The 26,972-nt window shown below is 41.2% G+C and overlaps 1 protein-coding gene across 2 annotated transcripts in view; it reads left to right on the forward strand.

Moving 5' to 3' along the window:
- Window positions 1-26,972, forward strand: part of smap1 (small ArfGAP 1) — a 344,710-nt gene that overhangs the window by 218,247 nt on the left and 99,491 nt on the right. For both annotated transcript variants that reach the window (XM_078541858.1, XM_078541859.1), the window contains one exon: window positions 4,490-4,562. In XM_078541858.1, coding sequence (XP_078397984.1) covers window positions 4,490-4,562 — 73 coding nt within the window. The remainder of the gene's footprint in view (window positions 1-4,489; window positions 4,563-26,972) is intronic.

The raw sequence follows: 26,972 nt of genomic DNA on the forward strand, positions 1-26,972 counted from the left end.
TGCATAGTAGCAGCAGTGTGCACCATCTACAAGATGAACTGCATCAATTCACCAAGGCTCCTTCGACAGCACCTTCCAAACCCACGACCACTACCATCTAGAAGGACAAGGGCAGCAGATAGATGGAAACACCACCACCTGGAAGTTCCCCTCCAAGTCGCTCACCATCCTGACTTGGAAATATATCGCTGTTCCTTCATTATGGCTGGGTCAAAGTCCAGAAACTCCCTTCCTAACAGCATTGTAGATGTACGTACGCTATATGGACTGCGCTGGCCCAAGGACGCAGCTCACCACCACCTTCTCAAGGGAAACTATGGATGGGCAATAAATGCTGGCCCAACCAGCAAAGCCCACATCCTGTGAATGAATTTAAAAAAAAAAAAATAACGTTTGGACCCCCACACCCAAATCGTTTATATAGATTGTGAACAGCTGTGGCCCAAGCACTGATCCTTACGGTACCCCACTAGTAACAGCCCGTCATCCTGGGAATGACGTTCTTTCCTGTTCTGTTTTCTGTTTGTTAACCAGGTCTCAATCCATAGTAATATATTACCCCCAGTCCGATGTGATCTAATTTTGTTCGCTAACCTGTGTGTGACCTCATCAAAAGTATTCTGAAACTCCTATTGCATCACACCCACTTATTCTGCCTTATCTATACTACAAGGATTATCCTGTTAAAAACTCCAGGTTTGTCAAGACATGGGGCCGTAACCTCCAACTAGTGTCCGAAGGTGCTGGCCCGCAGAAATTAGAAGGAATAAATTCCTACTTGCCTGGTGTTGAAAATAATGTTGACACTTCCGTTCGCCGGAACTGCTTGGGGCCTGCATTGAAGGACCCCTTGCAGGCCCCAGCAAAGCCTAGATCCAGCATATTCAAGGAGGCCATGCTCCCCACCTTTTACAATACTGGGTGGTCTGGGTGGTGGAGTGTCGGTCAAAGGGTTGGGGGTTGGGGGTTGGGGTGGTTGTCGGAGGTCGAGGATAGAGAATGGGGGGATGGCGTGGGGGAGTCCTGTGGGGTCGGCATGGGTCTTTACAGTAGTTACTCAGAAGTTAGAAGAGGTTTTAATTCTTCTAACTTTTTCTGGGTAATTATTGGCATAACCCCAGCGGAACCATCCGAAGTTTGCGGTTTAAACTACATTTTCAGATGGTTCCCAGCGCAAGGCAATTGCCCAGAGGAAGTATGCACTTCTGGGCAATTACCATGCAAACCCTAACCTGTGAATTTGCCAGAGGGAACCCCAGTGCATCTTTAGGGTAGCCCCTAAATCTGACGCTGGGGAGCGCAGAAGTTACGGGCTATGATTTCCCTTTCATAAATCCATGTTGACTCTGCCCGAAAAAATGATCATATTATTATTTTCCAAGCGTCCAGTTATCACACCCTTTATAATAGATTTGAACATGTTCCCTACTACTGACGTCAAACTAACAAGTCTGTTTATTCTTAAATACTGGAGATGAGGAGGAATTATTTTCTGAGGATCATGAATCTTTGAATTTCTCTACCCCAGAGAGCTGTGGAGGCTGAGTCATTGAATATATTTAAGGCTAAGATAGACACATCCTTGAACTACAGGAAAATCTAGGGTTATGGGCAACAGGCAAGGAAGTGGTGTTGAGGCCACAATTAGATCAGCTATGACCTGATTGAAAGGTGGAGCAGGCTAGAGGGGCCAAACAGCCTATTTGCCTCCTATATGTATGTTCTTATGTTCTTTCCAAAATGCATCACTCTTCTGTGTTAAATTTTAACTGCCACGTGTTCTGCCCTTTTTGCTAGTCTACTAATGTCTTTCTGAAGTCTGCCATTATCCTCCTCACTTTATTTATTACATTACCAAGTGTTGTCACCCACAAACTCAGAAATGATTCCTCCTTAGAGCCAAGACCAGGTTATTTAATATATATCAAATAGAGCAGTGGTTGTAATATCGATCCCTGGGGCACACCACTGTATACTTGCTTCCAGTCTGACATTACTACCCTCTCTCTTTCTTGATCGGTTTTGTATTCATGCTGCCACTGTCTCTTTAATCCCATGGGCTTCAACCTAGATAACACATTTATTATGTGTACAGATGTGTACCAGGGTGATATGGCAGAATTTGGCATTGCACAAATTCATAAAATTGGTGATTTTTTTTCCTCCCAGGAGTACAATTTGCCAATACAAATCTTCTGATGTGAAAGAACACCCCTGTTCAAAAAGGGGAGTGAACTAAACTAGACAATTACAAACTACTCAGCCTTACATCAGTGATGGGGAAACAGCTAGAGACAATAAGCTGTGACAAAATTAACTGTCACTGGAAGAAGTTAATCTGCAATAGCCAACATGGATCTATTAAAGGAAAATTGTGTCTGGCAAACTCAGTTTAAATTCTTTGTGGAAATAACAAAAGACAGTTGAAGGCAGTGCAGTTGATGTTGTGTATACATGAACTCTCAGAAAGCTTTTGATAAAGTATTGCAGATTAACTTCTTCCAGTGACAGTTAATTTTGTCACAGCTTATTGTCTCTGGCTGTTTCCCCATCACTCGTGTAAGGCTGAATAGTTTGTAATTATCTAGTTTATCTCTCTCCCCTTTTTTGAAGAGGGGTGTTCCTTCACATCTAAAGATTTGTATTTGCACATTGTACCCCTGGAAGGAGACAAAAACACCAATTTTTGACTTTGTGTAATGTTGAATTCCATCAAGTCACCATGGTGTGCAAATCCGTAAGATCTGCTGTTCTGTGCTTTATGTACTGATATTCTGTGTGCAGTTGCGTACCGAAACAGATTACAGGCTGCCATCATATTACTGTTGTTTATTACCAAAAATGGGATGCCTATGTGTTATCTGTATTTTTCCTCAACAGCAGTGCATAGATTTGAATTCTGGGCAAAGGGTTGGGTTTATGAATGAAATACCGACCAATTTTCCTTTTAAAGTTGCGGTAGAGCACTAAAGAATGTCACTGGGATTTTAAAGGTTCTCAGATATGAAAATATTTTGTTTGCGGTTAAAGGTGCTTCAGTTTTTCCATTAATATTTGCATATAGGGAATTGCATTGCAATAATGGTTCTAGGTTCATTGTTGATCTTCAAGAGCATCACTGGTATTAATGTGGTTGCAATTTATTTCCACTGTTAGCTTATGGTTTAAAACATAAAATGATAATACAATTCTATGAAAAGTTGAACTTGATTTCAGCTATCTTCACATAATGAAGAGCTTGTGGCAGGCCAACAGTTTATAGTACGAGTATATCAGACAAGATCACCTATTTCTGCCATTGCAACATCTCTGCCCATTTCCAAAAATCCACCACAGTCAAAGGCTTATCCGCATATACAAACCTCTGGACTTTATTTCTCCACCACCTTCCATAAATTCCGAATAAACCAAAAATTGGAGGCGATGGCTTAGTAGTATTGTCGCTGGGCTAGTAATCCAGAGACCCAGGGTTATGCTCTGGGGACCCATGTTCGAATCCTGCCATGGCAAATGGTGGAATTTGAATTCAACAAAAATCTGGAATTAAAAGTCTAATGGTGACCAAGAAACCATTGTCAATTGTTGTAAAAAGGAGAAGGAAATCTGCTGTCTTTACCTGCTCTGGCCTACATGTGACTCCAGATCCACAGCAATGCAGTTAACTTTTAAATGCCCTCTGAGCAAGGGCAATTTGGGATGGGCAATAAATGCTGGCCTAGCCAGCGACGTCCACATCCCATGAGCGAATTTTAAAAATTCCATCACTCCCTATACTAATAATGTAATGCTTGCCCATTACACCAATCCTTGTCAAGATACATTAATTGCCTGTCCCCCAGCAGATTAATTTTTCAAAACCTTTATGCTCATACAGATCCTTTTGTGGTTTCACTCAACTTATCTCTCTGACATTGTCAACCATTATACCCATTTCAAGCCTTTGATTCCTCTAACTGGTGGTCTCTCCATCTAAGCCTTCTAAGCTAGCGGTAGTTGTGACCCATCTTTTGGAATTCCCTCCCCTAATCACGCCATCCCACTTTCTCTTCCTTTTGGGGGGGGTGACCAAAGGTACTGTTAGTTAGATATAGGCGTTCCATACTTTACCACAATTTTGCTTATCTCTGCAAACTTTCCCTCTTGGACTCAGGGTCTGTCGTTACTCCCCACAAAGCACTGTTGGAGTTTTTTCCTGGTTAAAGGTGCTGTACAAATGCAACCTTATAGTATCAATATACTATGCACCTTGATGGTAGATTGTAGACTCACTCCTCTGAGCAAGAAAACTGTGGGCTTTGCTGTGCTGTTAGTCAGCAAAGTATTGAAAATAATGTGTTGTAGAACAAAAAGAGGGGATTACATGTGGATATAAAGAGACCAGAAATGAGAGAATATGATCTTTCAATGGGTGCAAATGTTAATCTGAATGCAGCAATTCTTTAAGATAATTTTAGTAAGTTTATTAATTTATATCTGCTTTTAACAACAGAAGAAAGATCAAATGGACACCAGAATGAGCCCTCAGAAGGTAGCACAATCCAACATTGATCTATTAGGTCTGGGTGAGTAATGAATATTTAAGTGGATTTTATTTTATGATTGTGTAAGAAAGAACACAACCTTTTACTGAAATGAAAATAATTATTCTTTGCATCAATAGTCATTGTTGGCTAAACTTGCAACGGTACAGGTAGTCTTCAGACAGCCTATGAATTGGTAGTTCAAGCAATAAGACTTCCGTACATGCCTTGCTCTGCAGCTTAGGAGTATAAATAATGAGCTCCTAAGGGAAGGAATTTCTACCTAAAGACTCACCGTATGTGACATTTCAACATTTGCAATACAAAAGATTTTAGGAAGACTTATACAATACAGTCGTATTTTACTATTGTGTATGAAGTGCATATTTTGAATCTCCCTGCTGAAATAGATTGTTTTCAACAGATGTTGACTAAGCAACTAGGCATTTTTTGACAAATTATCTTCCTTTCTACCTGAATTACAATCTGGCCCCATGTGGTGAAAGTGCAAGTTCATTTTTATCTTGAATGCACATCTTTTTTGCTGTCAGTTGTTTGTCTTGATTTGCAACTAGTTTATTTTGCTCCATGGAAACCATATTTGGCTTTGTTTATAGAATTATCTTTTTGTCATCTCTTGCTATTTCTTAAACTGCACACATCACAGTGATCTTAAAGCATCTGGCAGCAAAAGACCACTACAGTCAGGACACACACCCCAGTTCAATTTAAATTAAATATAAGGATTATTTTCTCCCAAATTAATGGAACTTGGGTAAAGTTGTCCATTCAATAGTCTGAAGAAAGAGATGTTCCTTGTATTTAAGATTCTGTAGAGAATAAAAAAGTATTAATGTGATTTTTAAAATTGATTAAATTCAATTATGGAAAGAAATGTGAATTCTTTGAAATTCTATGACCTCAAAACCAACCTTCCAAAAGAGGTGAAAAAATTTCCAGTTTGAAAATGTGTAAGTTGCTACTTTTCTATAGAATGGTTAAATCATCTAAAATTTTCTACTGTTAACTGACTAAAAAGTTAGTGAATTTTTATGGTCCCTCAATTAGAATTTTGCCTCACATTTCACTTTCAGTCAAATCTCAGGACTTTCCATTTGTAAGTTTAATTCCATCTATTCAGTAAAACCTTTATAACGAATTTTCTCTCCAGAAGATTTTGTAAATGCAACCAACACCTTGAATGTTTTCTCTTCTCTTTTCAAAAGCTCATTACTTCTTGGAGTATAGCCTAACCTGAGAAGTTCTGGGGAAACCATGTGTTTAGCATGCATATGAAAATATCCCTGCGTTTAGGTGGTGTCACATGGTGTCTATTCCTGAAATCAAGTGTACGGGAAGGTGCCAGTTGTTTTTACCCAGCTAAAGGTTCTTCATTGCTTGAATCAGACCTTTCTCTAAAGTTTGTGCGTCAATACCGCCGGCCTCTCTCGGAATACTTTAGATCAGATTGTATTTTATTACTTAAACTAACCAAGGCAGGTCGTCATCTCAAATTTCCCCAGGAGCTTCAGTGTTGGTACCCGTCAGGCTGTATGCCCTCCAAACCTACATAGCATTTATATAGTTCCTTTCATGATGTCAAGGACATCCCAAATGCTTTACAGCTAGCGAAGTATTTTTCATGCGTAGTAACTGTCCTAATGTAAGGAAGTGAAGCAGCCACTATTTACACAGCAAGGTCCCACAAACAGCAATGAGATAAGGACAAGATAATCTGTTTAGTAATCTTGGCTAAGAGATCAGTGTTATCCAGGACACTGGAAAAGCTCTTCTAAACTTCAAATAGTGCCAAGTAATGTTTTACATCCACCTGAGGCAGACAGGTCCACGGTTTAACATCTTGTGCAAAAGACAGCACCTCTGACTGTGTGCAGCACTCCCTCAGTACTGCACCGAAGTATCAGCCTGGATTGTGGGTTCATGTTCCTGGAGTAGGATTTGAGAACACAACTTTCCCACTCGGTGCAATTAAGTTAAGTCCAACTCTGATGAGTTGAAGGTCCACTTGGAGGTGAGGGGGTACAATATCCGGCTTTGGAGTTGCCAAGAGCTGGAGCTGATTGCATATTCAGACAGCCAAAAGCCTGTATTTCTGCATAATGACCGATTCTCCCAGCCTGAAGGCTGGACAGAATCCTTTTTTATTGCTCCATATCCCACACTAACTTAAATTTATTCCCTGCCAGCATTTTGTAATGTCAGTTACTCCATTGGTCCTGTAAACCATGATTTCAGATTCTCTCAATGAGTAGAATCAGGATCCTATTGCCTGCAGAAGGAATTTATTCCGATAGATCTGTGTTGCAAATACATACTTCAGTTAAAAGCTTGGTAAGGATCTCCCATGATATTTTGCTTAGTTTCATTAATAGAGATTGTAACTTAAAATGAAGTTTATGTATGGTGGTACCCAGTCAATTAGCCCGTGTATTGATGTTCACATTCTATAATACATGCAGCATCTACTTAATGTTGTTAACTCAGTTATATGTGGGTTCATGTTACAGCTATTTTCTACTATGACCTGTTCGAGTAGAATGTCTAGGGTTCACCTTTGATGTTCCATTTTATGCAAATGTTTCAGAAATTTTGCGCAGTTAGGGTATCCTTATTTCCAATGGGAACCTTAGTTTAGTTATTCACTGAAACTACCACTTAGCCTTTACTGTACGGAAAGCTGTACTCTTAAGATCATCTTCTCTCAGTAGTGGTATCTGCAAGTTCTTACTGGATTTTGCCATATTTTGTTTGATATTCTAATGAGGCGTTTCTTGGGACTCGCCCTAATTATCATCATAGTTACTTTAGGGTCAGTTTCCACTTTTGCTCAAGAGTCATAGCTATTTATGACACAGTATGAGGCCATTTGGCCTATTGAGTGTATGCTGGCTCACCATGGAGCAATGCAGTCAGTACCACTCCCCCCGCCCCCCATGTTCTATCCCTGTAAACCTGCAAGGTTATTTCCTTTAAGTGTCCATCCAATTTCCTTTTCTTGATCTTCTCCACTTCCATTACCTTTGAGGGCAGCAAATTCTATCAAATCTCCCCTCAATTGCCTTTGCTCCAAAAAGAACAACCCCAGCATAAGCTCCCTGCTTTTGCCTCTATTTTTGAAGCCCAAGCTCCTATATGCTGAGCTAACCACTCTCTCAACATGTCCTGCCACTTTCAAAGATCGATGCACATGCACCCTCAGTTCCGAACCATTCTTTAGAACTGTGCCATAGAGTCTGTATTGCATCTTCCAATCCCTTCTGCCAAAATGCATTACCTCACACTTCTCTGTATTAAATTCCATCTGCCACTTGCCTGCCATTCTATTGTTGCAGTCAATTAATATCACCCTCACTGTTTGTCTCTCCTCCAAGTTCGGTATCATCAGCACATTGTGAAATTTTACTCTGCGTTCCAATATCCTAGACATTTATATGTATCAGAATAGCAATAGTCCTAACACTGACCCTTGTGGAACACTACTGTCTACCATCCTGCAGTCAGTGGTTTACCATGACTTACTGTTTTCTGTCCTTAAGCCAATTTTTTATCCAATTGGACTCTGACCCTGCAATTCCATAAGCCCCAATTTTGTTAACCAACATTTTGTGGTACTTTGTCAATTACTTTCTTAAAATCCATATCGGCAGCATTCACTGAATTCTCTTCATCAACCTTCTCTCTGAAACTTCATCAAAAAATTTGAGAAAAAAATTCATTGTACCCACCCATCTCACAAATCATCACAATGTTGCATAGAATTATATAGCTCAGCCAGTTTGTTTTCATCTTTATCCTTCATGTGAACAGTAATTCCAATCCCACTCAATTCCGATGCTCGTCTATTTCCCCTTTCCTTTAGTTGCCAATCTAACTTATTCTTCAAGCTGATCATGGTCTTTCCTTTAAGAAATTTAGGACAGAAAACGATTAAACATTTCTTTTATATAAGAATAAATGTAGGTTGTCTTGATAGTCACTTCCTTGGGTGAAGGATACAAGGCAGATAAATGGCTGATTAAATACACCTTCTCTTGCTTCCATTAACAGAAAAGGCGGCCAATAGGCAGGTTAAGGGTTACCCCACCTGTTGTTTTCCAGTATCCCTACATCAGGTTTTGGTTGGCGCACACAAGGCTGCCACATGAAACAATCCTCATAAATTTACTACACAATGCCTAGACTTACAACAGTACACCACTTCCTGTGGTGCACAGTTCTGACAGATGGTGTAATGGACTTCTATGCCCATCATCTCGCTGCTAGCCTTGCACCCCCCCCCCAACCCCCCCATCACTCTGAAATTTGTACTACTTTGGTACATTTTACCCAATGCTTGAGGGATGGTGAAAGAGAAAGAAAGGCAGATTAATTGTCTGGAAGAGTCACATTCATTTTTCAAACACTGCAGGTCATGGGTTCGCAATCCCAATCCTGGAAGGGACAGTTTTGAGGAACTGGGAAATGTTGGGGAAAGTGCTGAGTTTCAATCTATTTTTCAAGTCAAAATTAATTAGTACCAGTCTTGGGTATTTCGTACAGTACAGGAGTAGGAGATTGTGTGGCGCGATTTATCCACAATATCATGATCGCACTTTGTGTGTTCAAGTCACAATATCTTCAGAACCTATCCAATTGGGCTATGCTTTTCCACTGCCTAAAGGAAGAATACCATTCAGTTTGCATTAGAACACCTAGATCTCTCTGTACCTCAGAATTCTACAGTCATTCTCCATTTAAGTAATACGCTGCTTTTTTATTCTTCCTGTCAAAGTGAACAACTTCACATTTTTACGCATTATACTCAATCTGCCATACTTTTGCCCACTCACTCAACCTATCTATATCCATGTGCAACCTCCTTATGTCCTCTTCACAACACACCCTGCCACTACCTATCTTTATCATCTGCAAACTTAGCTACCATGACTTCACTCCCCTTGTCTAAGTCATTGATATAAATTATAAAAAGTTGAGGCATCAGCAGAGACCCCTGTGGGATTCCTGCCAATCCGAAAAAGACCCATTTATGCGTACTTTGTTTTCTGCCAATCTTCTACCCATGCTAATATGTTATGCCTACACCATGAGCTTTTATTTTCCACAATAACTTCTGATGTGGCACTTAATGCCTTCTGGAAAGCCAAGTATAGTATATCTACAGGCTCCCCTTTATCCACAGCGCATGTTACTCCTTCAAAGAATTCCAATAAATGGGTCAAATGAAATGATGATTTCCCAGCACATCAGTGCAAAAGATAAGGCTGAAGCATTTGCAACAATCTTCAACCAGAAGTGCCGAGTGGATGATCCTTCTCGGCCTCCTCCAGAGCCGCCCAGCATCACAGTTGCCAGTCTTCAGCCAATTTGAATCACTCCATGATATCAAGAAATAGTTGAAAGCACTGGATGCAGCAAAGGCTATGGACCCTGACAGTGTTCTGGCAACAGTACTGAAGCCTTGTGCTCCAGAACTTGCCGTGCCTCTAGCCAAGCTGTTCCAGTACAGTGGCATCTACCCGGCAATGTGGAAAATTGCCCAGGAATGTCCTGTACACAAAAAGCAGGACGAATCCAACCCAGCCAATTACCGCCCCATCAGTCCACTCTCAAACATCAGTAAAGTGGAAGAGGTCATCAACAGTGCTATCAAGTGGCGCTCGCTTAGCAATACCCTGCTCACTGATGTCCAGTTTGGGTTCTGCCAAGGCCACTCAGCTCATGACTTCATTACAATCTTGGTTCAAACATGGACAAAAGAGCTGAACTCCAGAGGTGAGGAGCCCTTGCAAAACTGGAGTCAGTGGGAATTGGGGGGAAGCCTCTCTGATGGTTGGAGTCATACTTAGCACAAAGGAAGATAGTTGTGGAGGTTGGAGGTCAATCACCTCAGTCCCAGGACATCACTGCAAGCCCAACCATCTTAAGCTGCTTCAACAATGACCTTCCTTTCATCATAAGGTCAGAAGTGGGGATACTTGCTGACGATTGCACAATGTTCAACACCATTCATGACTCCTCAGATACTGAAGCAATCCATGTCCAAATGCAGCAAGACCTGGACATAACATTTGCGCCAGACAAGTGCCAAGCAATGACCATCTCCAACAAGAGAGAATCTAACCATCACCCCTTGTTATTCAATGGCATTACCATCACTGAATCCCCCACTATCAACACCCTGGGAGTTACCTTTGACCAGAAACTGAATTGGACTAGCCATATAAATATTGTAGCTATAAGAGCAGGTCAGAGGCTAGGAATCCTGCAGCGAGTAACTCACCTCCTGACTGCTCAAAGCCTGTGCACCATCTACAAGGTACAAGTCAGGAGTGTGATGGAATACTCTCCACTTGCCTGGATGAGTGCAGCTCCAACAATGCTCAAGAGGCTGACACCATCCAGGACAAAGCAGCCCATTTGATTGGCATCCCGTCCACGAACATTCACTCCCTCCACCACCATAGCAGCAGTGTGTACCATCTACAAGATGCACTGCAGGAACTCACCAAGGTTCCTTAGACAGCACTTTCCAAACCCCATGATTGCTACCACCTAGAAGGACAAGGGCCGCAGATACATGGAAACACCACCACCTGGAAGTTCTCCTCCAAGCCACTCACCATCCTGACTTGGAAATATATAGCCGTTCCTTCATTGTCACTGGGCCAAAACTCTGCAAATCAAAATCCTTCCTAACAGTACTGTGGGTGTACTTACATCATGTGGACTGCAGCGGTTCAAAAAGGCAGCTCACCACCTTCTCAAGGGCAACTAGGGAGAAGCAATAAATATTGGTCTAACCACAGCACCCACATCCCATGAATGAATAAAAAATAACTTTTCTTTGAAAAAGAGAGTCTAGGGTCTCTTAATTTGACCCTAAAGGCCAAGAGACCAGAGTTCTGCACAGAGCATAGATGATTATTGTTTCTGGGAGGTTTGCAGGGTGGATAGCCGTCACTATTTATTTGTTGCCCTCTGGTTACATGTGTATGGGGTTGGGTTGCAATCCTCATTCAAATCGTATCTCATTTTTAGCTGAAAATATCTCAGCAAATGAATAAGCCCACAATACTTTGGTTTTTGACTCTGGCTGGTATGTGCTTTGCTTTATTAAATATTAAACATTGATGCTTCCACTTTTATGATAAAATTTTATGTTCTGACCTCACGGAGATGTGCTACTATTTACAGGTGTTATTTCCATTGTATGCTAAATATGTAGATGATTTATCAAGAGCTTGGCTTCCTTCTGTGTGCCTCTGGTCTAGTACCATTGTGTTGCAATGGTGAAACCCAACAAGTGTTTCGATTGAAACTTTTACACTAATCCCTACAAATCCAATTCGAGGATTACTCCTTTACTCCTGAGCTAGTGAAATCTGAAGTTATGGTTTGCAAGATTAGCACGATTTGGATCTCTGATCATGCTTCGGTCATAGCTACCCTGATGATTTCAGAGCTGCAGAAGAGCTTAAGCAAATGTTGCCTCCCTTCCTTCCTCTGCTAAAATCCTCCTTCAGCTGTTCAGAATGTTCAACTTTTCAGGAGAACACAGCAATCATCTACTCTGGTAACTAAGATGGTTTACAATGTTATCATCATCTATGTCTCCAATGGAGCAGAGATTTCTGAGGGTGAATTCAACTTGTTAGCCAGCCAACAAAGTAATTGGACACCGGAGGTGTTCTTTGCTTTATGTCATTATCAGAGGGAATTAGATTGCTTCTGGCCTTTACTGTTGAGGAACTAAATTGGTATACAAATGTTTGTTCCTTTGAGTGCAAGGATAAATTGGACTTTCTATTTGTTTACTCTCTGAGGAAGCAGTAAGGTGACTGAGCCAACCTTAGGACTAGTAACAGCCAAAGTATTTAAATGGTTCATTGCAAAGGTTCCCAGCTCCCTCTTTGTACCATTTTTATAGGATTTGAAGGTTGTAGTTAATGATGGGTCACGCTTGTATTCCAATGTTAGTTGAACAGTGTGAGCTAGTTTTCCCCAGTTGTCTGTACAATTTCTAGATTTTTACAAACTTGTAGTTAAGTTTGTTATTAAAATATATTATCCCGTGTATTGATTCTTCTTTCGCATTTCCGTGTAATTCATAATTGAATTATGCAGTTTATTCAAAACTAAAACTTGCCCAACACTGAGACTGTGATCACAATTTTGAAGTTTTACAATTAGATAACTGACTTAAAGTTGCAACTCATTTAAATTAATTGAAGACTTGTAATCTGTGCGTTTTATTTTTGAGCAATTTTCAATAAGTGAAAGTGCCACTAATTCTGTGGAGTTTAAGCTTTATGGAACAGCAGCGGAATTGCCCAATTATCTCTTGCCAGACACACGATAATCAAGGCACCATTCTCCTCCTTGAAGTCTCAGAAACGAGCTTAAAATTGAAGCCGCAGAAGCATCAATCTCAAATAAAAGTCAGTTTCCAACATTATTTTCAGTCCCTCCCTCCCTCCTCTGTCCCCTTCCCTCCCTCCAGACTCCTTCCCTTACACCATCTTCTCCTCCCCCACAGACATCTTCCTCCTCCCCTTAGCCCCCACCCTGGACTCACTCCTCCTAACTCCCCCCTACTATCTCACTACTTGTTGCGTTCTCCTCCCTCTCACCCTCTTCTCCCTGTACTCCTCCCGCCCCCCCACATTCCCTCCAAACCTCACCCTTGCCGCCCCCTCCCCCCACACCCAAACCTACCCCCCTTCGCTACCCGTACACCTTCCTCACCCAGTCACACCTAGACCTTCCTCTCCCACCCCACCTTGGTACATCTTCCTCCCCCACTCACAGCTGGACCTTCCTTGCCCCCCATCCCAGCCATAAGTAGCAGCCCATGGCCAATACCGTGATGGTCCAAAGCAGACCCAAGATATCAATGGAGACCACCTACCTCTATGAGCTGCTTTGTGGCAGAGCCATGTCCATGAGAATCCATGCAGCATGCGAAGCAGGTGTTCCTCCAGGGTCTGGTAGCTGTAGGGCTCCAGCATCATCATCTTGGATGTCTGCAACCTGAGCAAGGCCCTAATGGTAAGCCCTGACTTCTGCATGTCACCATTGTCCAGATGTGTTCTGGACCGGTGTATTTTCCCACCGGCATAACAGCAAATCTGACGAGGAGGACGATTTCAGTTGGGCCTTTGCATCCTATCAGTGGGATGCACAGTGGGTTCATGCCGGCCTCTAGTGGGATTCGTGTTCTGCCATGATGGGCACCATTGGATGATCCTGCTGTGCTTTCATGCCATTGTGAAACTGATTTTTGGCCTTCTCACCATATTGTTGACCTCCGCTGCCATGACGCCCGTTGCCAACGGGGCCGGAAAATTCCAGCCTAAAATGCTGTCTATGCACCAGAGGTCCATAAAGCAGACCATTGTGCAATATTGATCCACTCTATCACAGTCCCAATGTTGTGTGTGCTGGCTGCAGGCTAGCGTTGTTAAGTTGACAAAGCTACCTCATTCATAAGTACATACAGAAAGAAATGGCAGTTTGAAAGTCAGGGGAAATTCTGTTCAAAGTATAGTCCTGCATCTGTAGGGAAAAAAACTGAGTTTGATATTAAAGAAATTCCCATGATAATCTGACTTTCTCACTGAGCTGTTGTTTACATGGTTTCTACCAGTGCCGTGTTTATCATTCTTACATTTTCAATTTGGGCATGTTTGTTTGAATTATTGTTTGTCCTTGAGAAAACCGGGTCAAACAGCTCTGTTGGCATGGTACTATATCATCAATCTACAGGGGCTATACCACTGTGCCCCTGCCTACTTCAAGGAAGTTCACATGTATTAAAATGACTTCATGATCCTCTAAGAAAATGCACAGTCCTTAAATATAAAAATATTTTGAGAGTGCTTGTGTATAAAATCAAAACTGCAAGGCAGGTAGCAAGAAGGAGGAAAATAACCACCTAATTGAGGCGCAAAAACTGTTGCAGGATCAGATGCCAGGACACCATTAAAAACATAAGAACGGGGTTGGGCATTCAGCCCCTTGAGCCTATTCTGCCATTCAGTTAGATCTTAGTTGATCTGTACCTCAATCACATTTTACCTGCCTTTGCTCCAAATCCCCTGATACCCTTACTGAAAAAAAATGCTCAATCTTAGTTTTGAAAATTTCAATTGACCCAGTATCCACAGACTTTTGGGGAGAGTTTTCCAGATCTCCATTACACATTGCATGAAATGGTGCTTCCTGATTTTGCTCCCAAATGGCCTGGCTGTAATGTTAGAATTGTCATGTTTGGTATTCCCCTACCACAGGAAATAGTTTCTCTTTATCTGCCCTATTCAATCCCCTTTATCAATTTAAACATCTCGATAAGATTACCTTCTGAACTCAAGGGGCAAAAAAGGCATAATTGTGCAGTGTATCCTCCTAATACACTTGCAGTGAATCCACACTGTACCCTTTTCAGGCCAATACATCTTTCCTGAGGCGTGGTGGAATTGGCTGAACATAGTATTCTGGATTGTGGCTGACCGAGGGCCCTGCAAAGTTGAAGTGTCACTTCCACACTTTTGAAACCAAACCCTCTCGAGATAAAACCCAACATTCCATTAGCCTTTTTGATTACTTTTTGCACCCATGCAATAGCTTTTAATGAGTTGTGTACAAATGAGTTGTGTACATGGATGCTGAAGTTCTTTATTTGTTACAGTTCCTCATCTGACCCCATTCAGAAAATATTCTTAATTGTCTTTCTTGGATTCGAAGTGGACACCCTCATATTTCCCTGTATTGTGCTTCCATCTGCCATAGTTTTTACCCATTTGCTATGTCCCCTTGTAACTTACTGCTCCTATCCACAAAAAATACTTTGCTTCCTGTTTCCATTGTTAGTACAAGGACTAAGGTCACATATTTAAGGTTTAGCGCCAGAAATGCAGGGAGAATGTGACGGAGAACTTTTTTACACTGTGAGGGTGGTGGAAACAGAAACAAACAATGGTTTCAAAAGGAAATGGGATGGGCACTTGAAAGAAATAAGCCTGCAGGGCTATGGGGATTGAGTGGGGGGAGTGGAACTGACTGGATTGCTCCATGGAGAGCTGGCAAGGACTCAAGGTGCTGAATGGCCTCCTTTGTGCTGTAAATGACTCTGACTCTTAGCTTAGTGTCAACTGCAAACCTGGATATACTACCATCTATTCCTTCATCCTGGTAATTTATGTCCCAAGATTAGCTCCAATTTGGTGCACTTTCATTTTTGCTAATAATCTTGTACAGAACTTTATCAAATGCCTTCTTGAAGTTCTTGTAGCTAACAGGTAGAAACATTGCCCCCTCCAGTGATCTGCTCAAATAATTAAACTAGATTTATATAGCTAAGGAACATGCTGAAGTCCCACCCAAAAGAGGAAATTGAAGCTAGAGCATGGATCCTGGTTGGGCATTATATGCATTGATCAAAATTTAATGGCTTTAGTATTCAGGTATTAACTTCCTCATGCTTTCATAGGGTAGGTCTTCCAAGCATCTCTGTTTATTACCCCTTTCATCTCTTGTATGAAGTCCCTGCTCACACTAAAAAGGCTCATTTAGTCAACAGCCAAACCATTGCCCACTCCACTATATTTGCTCCACCAGCCACAACAATCAAGTAATTAGGCTGGAACCAAAATATTTGCAATAAACTTTTCTGCCCTCACTTATTTGAAGGTTTTTACTTAGGCTTCTTATCAGTAAAGTTGAAAATAATTTTGGAAAGCGTTTGACTCTTGGTATAATAATAATTTGGCGAGTGAGATATGAGATCATAAAGTCAAACAGTTGGCAAGCTCATAATTGTGTATTTTCAAACACACTGTCTCCTGCCAATGCAAGATGGCTGCCGATACCTGACTGCACATGTGCAGAAATCCAATGACATCACGCCTGTGGGGACGGTGGGATAATGTAACAGGGATCCAGGATCAGGGAAGGCACCGGGAAAGGGCGTGATATTAATGTTGCGGCTAGAGGGAAGAGCGTGGTTAGGAACTCTCAGGTGGTCAAAGAAATCCATGCTTCCTGGTTTCCCAACCATAACCCCGCCCTAAATGCTCCTGAACCCCACCCAGAAGAAAACACTAGAGCTGTGCATGCACAGCATTGGCAACAGACGCATCCATTTTCAAACGATAAGCAGGTTGTATTGTTAAGTGATGATGAGCTAGACTTGACCAGTCTGATTGTAGTGCATAGCCAATCAAATATTCCAGGTGAACTGCTTGCATTCAGCATGTGACCAAAACTAAAAATTGAGCCAATTATTTTTTAGGCATTGACTTTTTTTAGTTCCAAAAATGCATTTACTCAAATTCTTTCAAAAAGGGCAATTTAAGTTAGAAAAAAATTAAATCTTTTAATTTGTTCCAGTTTAAGCAAAGTTTACTTAGAATTTGTTGTTTGCATTTTGTTTTACTTTGGAAGTTCCTGTATTTTGAAATTAATGCCTTTGCTCTTTAAATGACTGTGGTTGTAAAGGAGCTAAGACCTCGCACTATATGTCTATGAAATATGAATATGAACATGGCTACCTCCTAAAATTTTTAAAACTGGACAAAGACTTTAAAAAACACTGAAGCTATGTCTGCCTGTAACCCTGAACTAAAGGAGCTTCCTGGCAATATCAGAGAAGCTGCCACCTTGTTATCTCTGAAGAGACGCTAATGATCCCTGTGGCTGCAGAGATAAAATTCAAAGGAAATTCTACAAAGGCCATCTACATTTCATAAGCCAATGAAGACCACTAGTCTGCTAGGACAAAGGTCCCTGCAACCTCCTTTCAAACTCTTAATAGTTGAAACATTATCAAGCTGGGCAAACCTGTTACACTGTCTTGCTGTACTGCCAATCAGTCTACCATTTTCCATATGTCAAAATCAGTAGCTCAGAACAAGGGCTCTGTCCAGGCTTGAGTATCTGCCTGCCCCCCTACATTAACACTGTTTTCCTACTGGAATTTATGTACTGGCGCCGATGAGACTAATTCATCTCAACGTGCTATCCCATCGTGGATGTCACCTCCACTGGAAAAGTGAATTACGCAGCATCAATCTTCAACCTGCCAACCTCTGTGGAAGAATACACCATTGGACTTTGATTCTGGACTCAAGTGAAACAATAATTCTTTATTCTGAGGCCTTTGCCCTGTAAATCTTCCTTTCTATCTCCTGCCTCTTTTATTGTATGAGTGAAAAGGAAGGCTATATTTCACCCTTCCTCTTGGATTTGTCTGTGAATAAGCTACTCCTCTGAGTTTACCCTATCTCGAATTTGCTGTGGAGTTATTGATATAAATTGGATCACACCAAAACTGACGAGTTGGAAAATATAGGTCCGCTTATAAAGGGGGAAATCAAAATAAAAACCCCTTTCTGTTTATGGACGAGTAGTAATAGGAGAAATCAGGGCTTTTTAAATTAAACCCCTTCCTACCCGTATCATGGCGTTAAACATTTAAGGTCAGTTTTGTATTACATCACCACACTCGGGTACTTTTTTCACCTCCCTGATCTTAAAATACAAAATATCCTCTTCTGTCTTCCCTGTTTGTAATGATTATCAATTGATGGGAGTAAAATGTTGCAACAGAAGCTAAGGCCATATAACTTAGTTTACATTCCATTTCTATTGACAAATCAAGATGAAGGGTCATAGTGCTGGACATGAATAATGGTAAGAATGAATGAGAAGTTGAGGCAAATCAGGAAGGGGTCACTAGGTTATAAAATCAAAACAGGACCGCAGAGAGAGAGGTCATGGGGATATGGTGGCGTAGTGGTAATGTCACTGGACCAGCATGGCAGCTGATGGAATTTAAATTCAATGAATAAATCTGGAATATAAAGCTAGTCTCAGTAATGGTGACCATGACAACTATCATCGGTTGTTGTAAAAACCCATCTGGTTCACAAATGTCCTTCAGGGAAGGAAATCTGCCATCCATGTGTGGCCTACATGTGACTCCAGACCCAGAGTAATGTGGTTGACTCTTAATTGCCTTCTGAAATGGTTTAGCAAGCCACTCAGTTCAAGGGCAATTAGGTATGGGCAACAAATGCTAACTGTGTAGGAGGGAGGGATTTGGATTCCTGAGTCATTGGGTCCGATTCTGGGGAAGATGGGATCTGTACGAGCTGGACGGATTGTATCTCAGCAGGACCGGGACTAATATGCTGGCAGGGGTATTGGCTAGTGCTATGGGGGAGGGTTTAAACTAGATTGGCAGGGGGGTGGGAACCTGAGCAGGGTGACACAAGAGGGAACCAAAAATTGGAAGGAAAGACAGATAAGTAGAAATCAAAAATGGAAGGCAGAGGAAACAAGGACTAGCAGCAGGTAGGGCCATAGTATAAAAAGAGTCTAACAATATTAAGAAGACAAGTCTAAACGCACTGTACCTGAATGCATGGAGCATTCGCAGTAAGGTAGATGAATTAACAGGGCAAATTGATGTAAACAGGTACGATATGATTGCGATTACAGAGACATGGCTGCAGGGCAAGCAAGGCTGGGAGCTGAATGTTCAAGGGTACTTTATATTTAGGAAGGACAGCCAAAAGGAAAAAGAAGTTGGTTGGTGTTGTTAGTTAAGGATGAAATCAGTGTGACTAGAGGGAAGAGCGTGGTTGGTTAGCAGACAGGAAACAGAGAGTAGGAGTAAATGGTTGTTTTTCAGAGTGGCAAGTGGTGACCAGTGGGGTACCACAGGGACCAGTGCTTGGGCCCCAGCTATTCACAATATATATCAATGATTTGGAGAGGGAACCAAATGTAATATTTCCAAGTTTGTTGATGACACAAAACTTGGTGGGAATGTGAGTGGTGAGGTGGATGTTAAGAGGCTTCGAGGCGATTTAGACAGGTTGAATGAATGGGCAAACACATGGCAGATGCAGTATAACATGGATAAGTGTGAAGTTATCCATTTCAGTTGGAAAAACAAAATGGCAGAATATTATTTAAATGGTGGTAGATTGGGAAATGTTCATGTACCTGGGTGCTCTTGTACACCAACCACTGAAAGCAAGCTCACATGTGCAGCAAGCAGTTAAGAAGACAAATGACATGTTGGCCTTCATTGTGAGAGGACTTGAGTATAGGAACAAGGATGTCTCACTGCAGCTGTACAGGTCCTTGATGAGACCTCACCTGGAGTATTCTGTACAGTTTTGGTCTCCTAAGAGAGGGTATACTTATCATAGAGCGAGTGCAGCAAAGGTTCACCAGACTGATTCCTGGGATGGCAGGATTATCATTTTTAAAAAATATTTGCTCCTGGTGTGGGTGTCACTAGCTAGGCATTTATTGCCCATGTTCAGAGGGCATTTATGAGTCAACTACATTGTTGTGGATTGGGAGTCACATGTAGGCCAGACTAAGTAAGGGCTGCAGATTTCCTTCCCTAAAGGACATTAGTGAACCAGATGGGTTTTTGCAACAATCGGCAATGGTTTCATGGTCATCATCCAGATTTTTTCTGATGGGATTCGAACCTGGGTCCCAGAACATTACACTGGGTTTCTGGAAAACTAGTCCAGTGAGAATACCACTATGCCACCGCCTCTCCTAAGAGAAAGATGCAAGATTGAGTCAATTAGGCCTGTATTCACTGGAGTTTAGAAGAATTAGAGGGGATCTTACTGAAACGTATAAAATTCTGACAGGGCTGGGGGTGCCTAGAACAAGGGGTCACAGTCTCAGGATACAGGGTAGGCCATTTAGGACTGAGATGAGGAGAAACGTCTTCGCTCAGAGGGTGGTGAACCTGTGGAATTCTCTACCACAGAAGGCTGTGGAGGCCAAGTCACCGAATATATTTAAGAAGGAAATAGATTTCTAGGCCTGAATCTTTCAGGCAGCAGGCAGGCTCGGCGGGAGCGGGTGAGGGTAGTCGCGGAGCCGATCGCCGCTCGCGATTGGCTCCATGCCACCATTTTATGCAGGTGGGCCAATTAAGGTGCTGTTCCTCTATAGCTTGCCCTGGCTATTGACCCTTCAGCCATTGGAAACTTTTTTAAAATTTACCCTACGTAAATCCTTGATTATTTTAAACACCTCTACCTCTTTTTCGCTTTCTCAGTTCCAATGAGAATAAGCCCAGTTTATCTACATCTCATCCATCCTAAAGTGTGGTGCCCAGATTTGGATGCAGTACTCCAGTAGGGGCCGAGCTAGTGTTTTTTTTAATATGCGTTTAGCATAACTTCTTGATTTTTGTACACTCTGCCTCTGTTTGTATAGCTCAGGATCCCAATGCTTTATAAACTGCTTTGTTAACCTATCCTACCACCTTCAAAGATAAAGTGTACAAACACCCCAGGTGTTTGTTGAGTTGTTGCAGCCTATTGTCTCCCCTCGTTTTTCCTACCAAAATATATCAGTTCATGTTTCTCAAGATTGAATTTCATCTGCCTTGTGTCTGCCCATTCCACCAGCCTGACTGTGTTTCTTTAAGTCTATTACAATCTTCCTCACTGTTGGCTATACTTCCGAGTGATGCCCAGTTTTGGTTTGTAGATTTTGAAGGAAAGAATTTCGTAGAATGAACAGCCCAACTGGTTTATGTCCATGTTTATGCTCCACATAAGCCTCCCCCACCCCTCTTCTAACTAAGAGAGGGAATACAGCAGTTTGGAGTGCCAAAGGCTAATTTTGGAGGAAACGAATGAGTCCGAGGAGGATATGAGTCTTGATTTCAATGTGGTGACAACAAAGGGGACATAAAGAGCACATAGAATGGTGCAAATTGAGGTCAAATAATAGCAGGATTGTTCAGAGGCAATCGGTGACAATTGTGCTATCGAATAAAATAGGGAAATGGAAGGAAATATAGTGGGGAGAAAGAAGCTGGAGGCTAGAAATGAAAGAGAGCACCTATCAACAGACTTTTACTTGTATCTTTTAGAAGTGAGGTGTGTTGCAATCTCCTCAGGATGAAGGTAATGTCCAAATCTTGACTGACCTGGTGATTGTACAGATTTTAGACTGGATAGGGAATATTAAAGAAGTAAAAGCAAAATACTGCGGATGCTGGAAATCAGAAACAAAAACAAAAATTGCTGGAAAAACTCAGCAAGTCTGACAGCATCTGTGGAAAGGACAAAACAGTCCTGATGAAGAGTCATACGGACTCGAAACGTTACCTTTGTCTTCCTTTCCACAGATGCTGTCAGACCTGCTGAACATTAAAGAAGTGTTTGCTACAAGCTTTTTAAAAGTTGCTTTGGAGGAAATGTAGGCGTTTTCCTTGAGACCAGCCTAGTTCCAGCTGGCATGGACGCTTAGTACAAAATGACTCCTAATTGGGAGATAAATTGAAGCCATCTAACTCTGTACAGACTAGTCAAACCTGGAACTTTTATGGTCTGAGCACCTCAATTACTAACACACCCATTAACATTGTGGTGAGAGGGAAGACCATGTCAAATTTATTTAAGCAATATAGTTGGTAATGTTCCCTGTTTAGTTTCTCTGGGTTTAGAGACAGTTAAATGAGGAAGCATTTATTTCAAGGTAACTGAACTGTAGGTTTTTCCAGCCTTTGATGTGTCTCTGCTTGAATTTGCGTGGGATTCAAATAAATTGGTGTTTTAGAGGAAGCTAATCACATGACTTTGCAGGCTGGGAGTTTTCTGTCAATGCATTATTATGTTTGAGACTCTTAAGTGTTTCCTATTAGTTTTAGTATTTGCACTGTGAATGTAATAAAATTTTGTTTAAAATGTAATTATCTATCATTATATTATGGATTTGTTATTGTATCTTTTTGATTTCTTTTTAACTATGTTTTGTGTAAAGCATCTTTGAAAATCTACATTTCAAAATCTTGGTTACTTTGATTATTTATCCTTAATATATGTTGTGAATAAACAAGCAACCGTTACCCTTTCTAAGGTGAACAAAGGGATTGTTAGTTCTAAAGCTTGAGTGCAAATTCATTATTCATGTTACAGGTTTAAAACCTCTTGGGATGAGAGCGTTGCTACAAAAGTAGGTTTTTAAGTACACATTGAATCTTGAGCCTACCTCTGTGAACACCATTAGATGGAGAGATCATTGAATGATGTGGCTGAAATTGAATACTGTTCTTCTGATATGCGTTTCTTTTTGGAAGAAGACAAAAAGAAAGGTCCAAGACAGGTGATTTGATAAATAGATATGAAAGAAGGTGAGAAAATGGCCATACTGCTTTTGTTCCATCACTTCATCATCACCATGGCAACAAGGCTGCCTGCTCACAAGTTATCAGTAAATCTTTAATGTTGATGCTTTAAAAAGGTTACACAGGACCTGCAGATGAATTTCTTTTCTCCAAGGTTGATGAGCTTTTTTTAATGGGAGCAATGAAAGAAAGTACCCTAAAGAAGTACTTCCATTTAAATAGGATATCACAACTACTGCATAATAAAGGTACCTTCCATTGCCATCAATAATCCACACTCCTTCCAGCTCTTTTCTTATTGTTATTTTTGCATTTGGAACTTAATTGACATAATGATTAATGTTGGCATGCAGTTAGCATGGGGACTAATATCAAACTTGATTTAGTGCTGACGCTCTTACAAAGAATGAAGTGCAGCTTATTGGATGATTTTTGATAAGGGTGTTGATGAGCCTTGTGAATGGTTTTGTACATCAAATGTCAGAAATCCTTTCCTCAAAAAACTTTTTGCATAGGAGAAGCTATACAATCTTTTGAATGCATTTTTGATTCCCAGTTATTTTGGGAGATATTTTGCATTCCTGTGCTGAGTGTGCAGGGGAAATATCTAACCTCTTATATGTGCTAACTCTAACATGTCTACATTAGTGTTTAAAGAAGAAAACATCAAGCATTTGAAACTCTGTTTTTAAAAAGCATCAAAGTTAAACTGCATGAATAATATTCATTTTTATCCATTCTTGGGATGTGGGCATCACTGGCTAGGCCAGCATTAATTGCCCCTGTTCAGAGGACATTTTAAGAGTCAACCACATTGCTGTGGGTCTGGAGTCACATGTAAGCCAGACCATGTAAGAAAGGTAAATTTCCTTCACTAAAGGACACTAGTGAACCAGATGAGTTTTTACGACAATCGGGAATGGTTTCATGGTCATCATCAAACTTTTAATTTCAGATTTTTTAAAAATTCAAATTTCCACCTACAGTGGTGGGATTTGAACCAGGGTCCCCAGAGGATTAGCGTGTGTCTCTGGAATACTAGTCCAGTGACAATACCGCTATGGCATTTAAAAGCAATGGCATTGTTTAAAATGGACAAGAAGTGAGGTTAACACTGAAGACTGGCTATTTTAGCCAGTTAGGTCAAGTTATTCTCCAGAGGAATGCAAGTTGAAGAAATCAGCCACCCAAAGTTATTCAGACTTGATCCCAATTTGGTTACAATTAACCCTTTATTGAAATTCAGCTGAGTATGCCGCATGATGTTTAAGGCAATAGCAGACAATATTACCCACCACCATCTTTTGGATAGAAAGTATAACCCACAGACTCAAACTGTCTAAACTCCCTGGGGTAGAGTGTATGCTCTGGACATTATTGCCGATTGTAATTGCACTTGTTTTTGAAAAGCTCACCAAAGGTTTCTACTCAAAAATCTGCCATTAACCAGCTCAATCAGGTAGCCATAAGACGTAGGAGCAGGAGTAGGCCATTCGGTCCATCGAGCCTGCTCCGCCATTCAGTGAGATCATGGCTGATTTGATAATCCTCAACTCCACTTTTCTGCCTTTTCCCCATAACCCTGATTCCCTTACTAATTAAAAATCTGTCTATCTGAGTCTTGAATATACTTAAAGAATTCCACAGATTTGACTAACCTCTGAGAGAAGAAATTCCTCCTCATCTGTTTTAAATGGGCGTCCCCTTACTCTGAGATTATGCCCTGTGGTCCTAGACTCTCCCACAAGGAGAAACAGCCTCTGAGCATCCACCCTGTCAAGCCCCCTAATAATCTTATGTTTCAACAAGGTCGCCTCTCATTCTTCTAAACTCCAACGAGCACAGGCCCAATATACTCAACCTCACCTCATAAGAAAATCCCTCCATCCCTGGAATCAACCTAGTGAACCTTCTCGGGACTGCCCCCAATATATATCTCTCCTTAGATAAGAACATAAGAACTTGGAGCAGGAGTAGGCAATTCAGCCCCTCGAGCCTGCCTCACCATTCAATCCGATCATGGCTGATCTCATTTCGGCCTCAACTCCAATTTCCCGCCTACTCCCCATAACCTTTCAACCTGTTACTAATTAAAAAGCTTTCTATTTCCTTCTTAAATTTATTCAGCTTCCCGGCATCCACTGCACTCTGAGGTAGTGAATTCCACAGATTCACGACCCTTTGAGAAAAGTAATTCCCCCTCATCTCTGATTTAAATCTACCACCCCTTAGCCTAAAACTATGGCCTCTCGTTCTAAAATGCCCCACAAGGGGAAACACCCGCTCCACGTCTACTTTGTCTATCCCCTTTAGCATCTTATATACTTCAATTAGATCTCCTCTCATCCTTCTAAACACGAGCAAGTATAGGCCTAAACTGCTCAATCTGTCCTCATAATCAACCTAGTGAACCTCCTCTGAACCACCTCCAATGCAACTACATCCTCCCTCAAGTAAGGGGACCAAAACTGTGCACAGTACTCCAGTTGCAGTCTCACCAATGCCTTGTGCAATTGCAACAGCACTTCCCTATTTTTATACTCTATTCCTTTAGCAATAAATGCCAAAATTCCATTTGCCTTCCTTATTACCTGCTGTACCTGCATACTAGCTTTCAGCGATTCATGCAGAAGGACACCCAGTTCCCTCTGCACTGAAGCACTCTGAAGTTTCTCTCTATTTAAATAATAAGTCGCCTTTTTATTCTTCCAACCAAAATGGATAACCTCACACTTATCCACGTTAAACTCCATCTGCCAAATTTTGGCCCATTCACCTAACCTGTCCATATCCATTTGTAAATTTCTTATTTCTTCATTGCAACTTACCTTCCCACCTATTTTGGTGTCATCTGCAAATTTAGCTATAGTACCTTCTATCCCTGAATCCAAGTCATTAATATAGATTGTAAATAGTTGGGGCCCAAGGACCGAACCCTGTGGCACCCCACTAGTCACAGCTTGCCATCCAGAAAAAGATCCATTTATCCCGACTCCCTGATTTCTGTTGGTTAGCCAATCCTCTATCCAAGCTAATAAATTATCCCTAACTCCGTGTGATCTTATCTTGTGCATTAATCTTGTGTATAAGGGGACCAAAATTGTTCACAGTATTCTAGGTGTGGTTCTAACTAGTGCCTTGTATAGTTTTAACAAGACTTCCCTATTTTTATACTCTGTTCCCTTTGAAATAAAGGCCAACATTCCGTTTGACTTACCTATTACCTACTGAACTTGTATGCTAGCTTTTTGGGATTCATGCACGAGGACCCCCAAATCCCTCTGTGCTGCAGCTTTCATCAGTCTTTCTCCATTTAAATAATATTCAGCTCCTCTATTCTTCCTGCCAAAGTGCATAACCTCACACTTTCCCACATTATATCCCATCTGCCACATTTTTGCCCACTCACTTAACCTGTCTGTATCCCTCTGTAGACTGTTTGTATCATCCTCACCACTTGCCTTCCCACTTATTTTTGTATCATCCGCAAACTTGACGATAGTATGTTCATTTTCCTCATCCAAGTCATCAATATATATTGTAGATAGTTGTGTCCCCAGCACTGATCCCTGTGGCACTCCACTAGTTACAGGTTTCCATCTTGAAAATGACCGCACCCCCCCCCATCCCAACTCTGTTGTCTATTAGTTAGCCAGTGCTCTATCCATGCAACCTCCAACACCATGGGCTCTTATCTTATTAAGTAGCCTTATGTGTGCTACCTTATCAAACACCTTTTGGAAATCCAAATTTATTACATCTACTGGTTCCCCTTTATCTATCCTGCTTGTTACCTCCTCAAAGAATTCTAATAAGTTTGTGGAATGATTTCCCCTTCATGATGCCATGCTGACTCTGCTTGATTAGATTATGTATTTCTAAATGCTCTGTTGTTACATCCTTTATAATAGACTCCAACATTTTCCCAATGACAGGTGTCAAGCTAACTGGCCTATAGTTACCTGTTTTTTGTCTCCCTCCCTTTTTGAATAAGGGTGTTACATTGGCAGTTTTCCAATCCTCATGGACTTTTCCAGAATCTAAGGACTCTTGGAAGATTACTACCAGTGTATCCACTATCTCTGCAGCTATTTCCTTTAATATCCTAGGATGCAACCCATCTGGTCCAGGTGACTTATCGGCCTTTAGCCCCATTAGTTTCCCTAGTACCTTTTTCTCTAATGATAACTATTGTATTTATTTCCTCCCCTACTTTTGCCCCATGATTATTTAGCATTTTTGGTATTCTATTA

The sequence above is a fragment of the Cetorhinus maximus genome, chromosome 5 (genome assembly GCF_964194155.1).
Source record: "Cetorhinus maximus chromosome 5, sCetMax3.hap1.1, whole genome shotgun sequence".
Taxonomy (NCBI): Eukaryota; Metazoa; Chordata; class Chondrichthyes; order Lamniformes; family Cetorhinidae; genus Cetorhinus; species Cetorhinus maximus.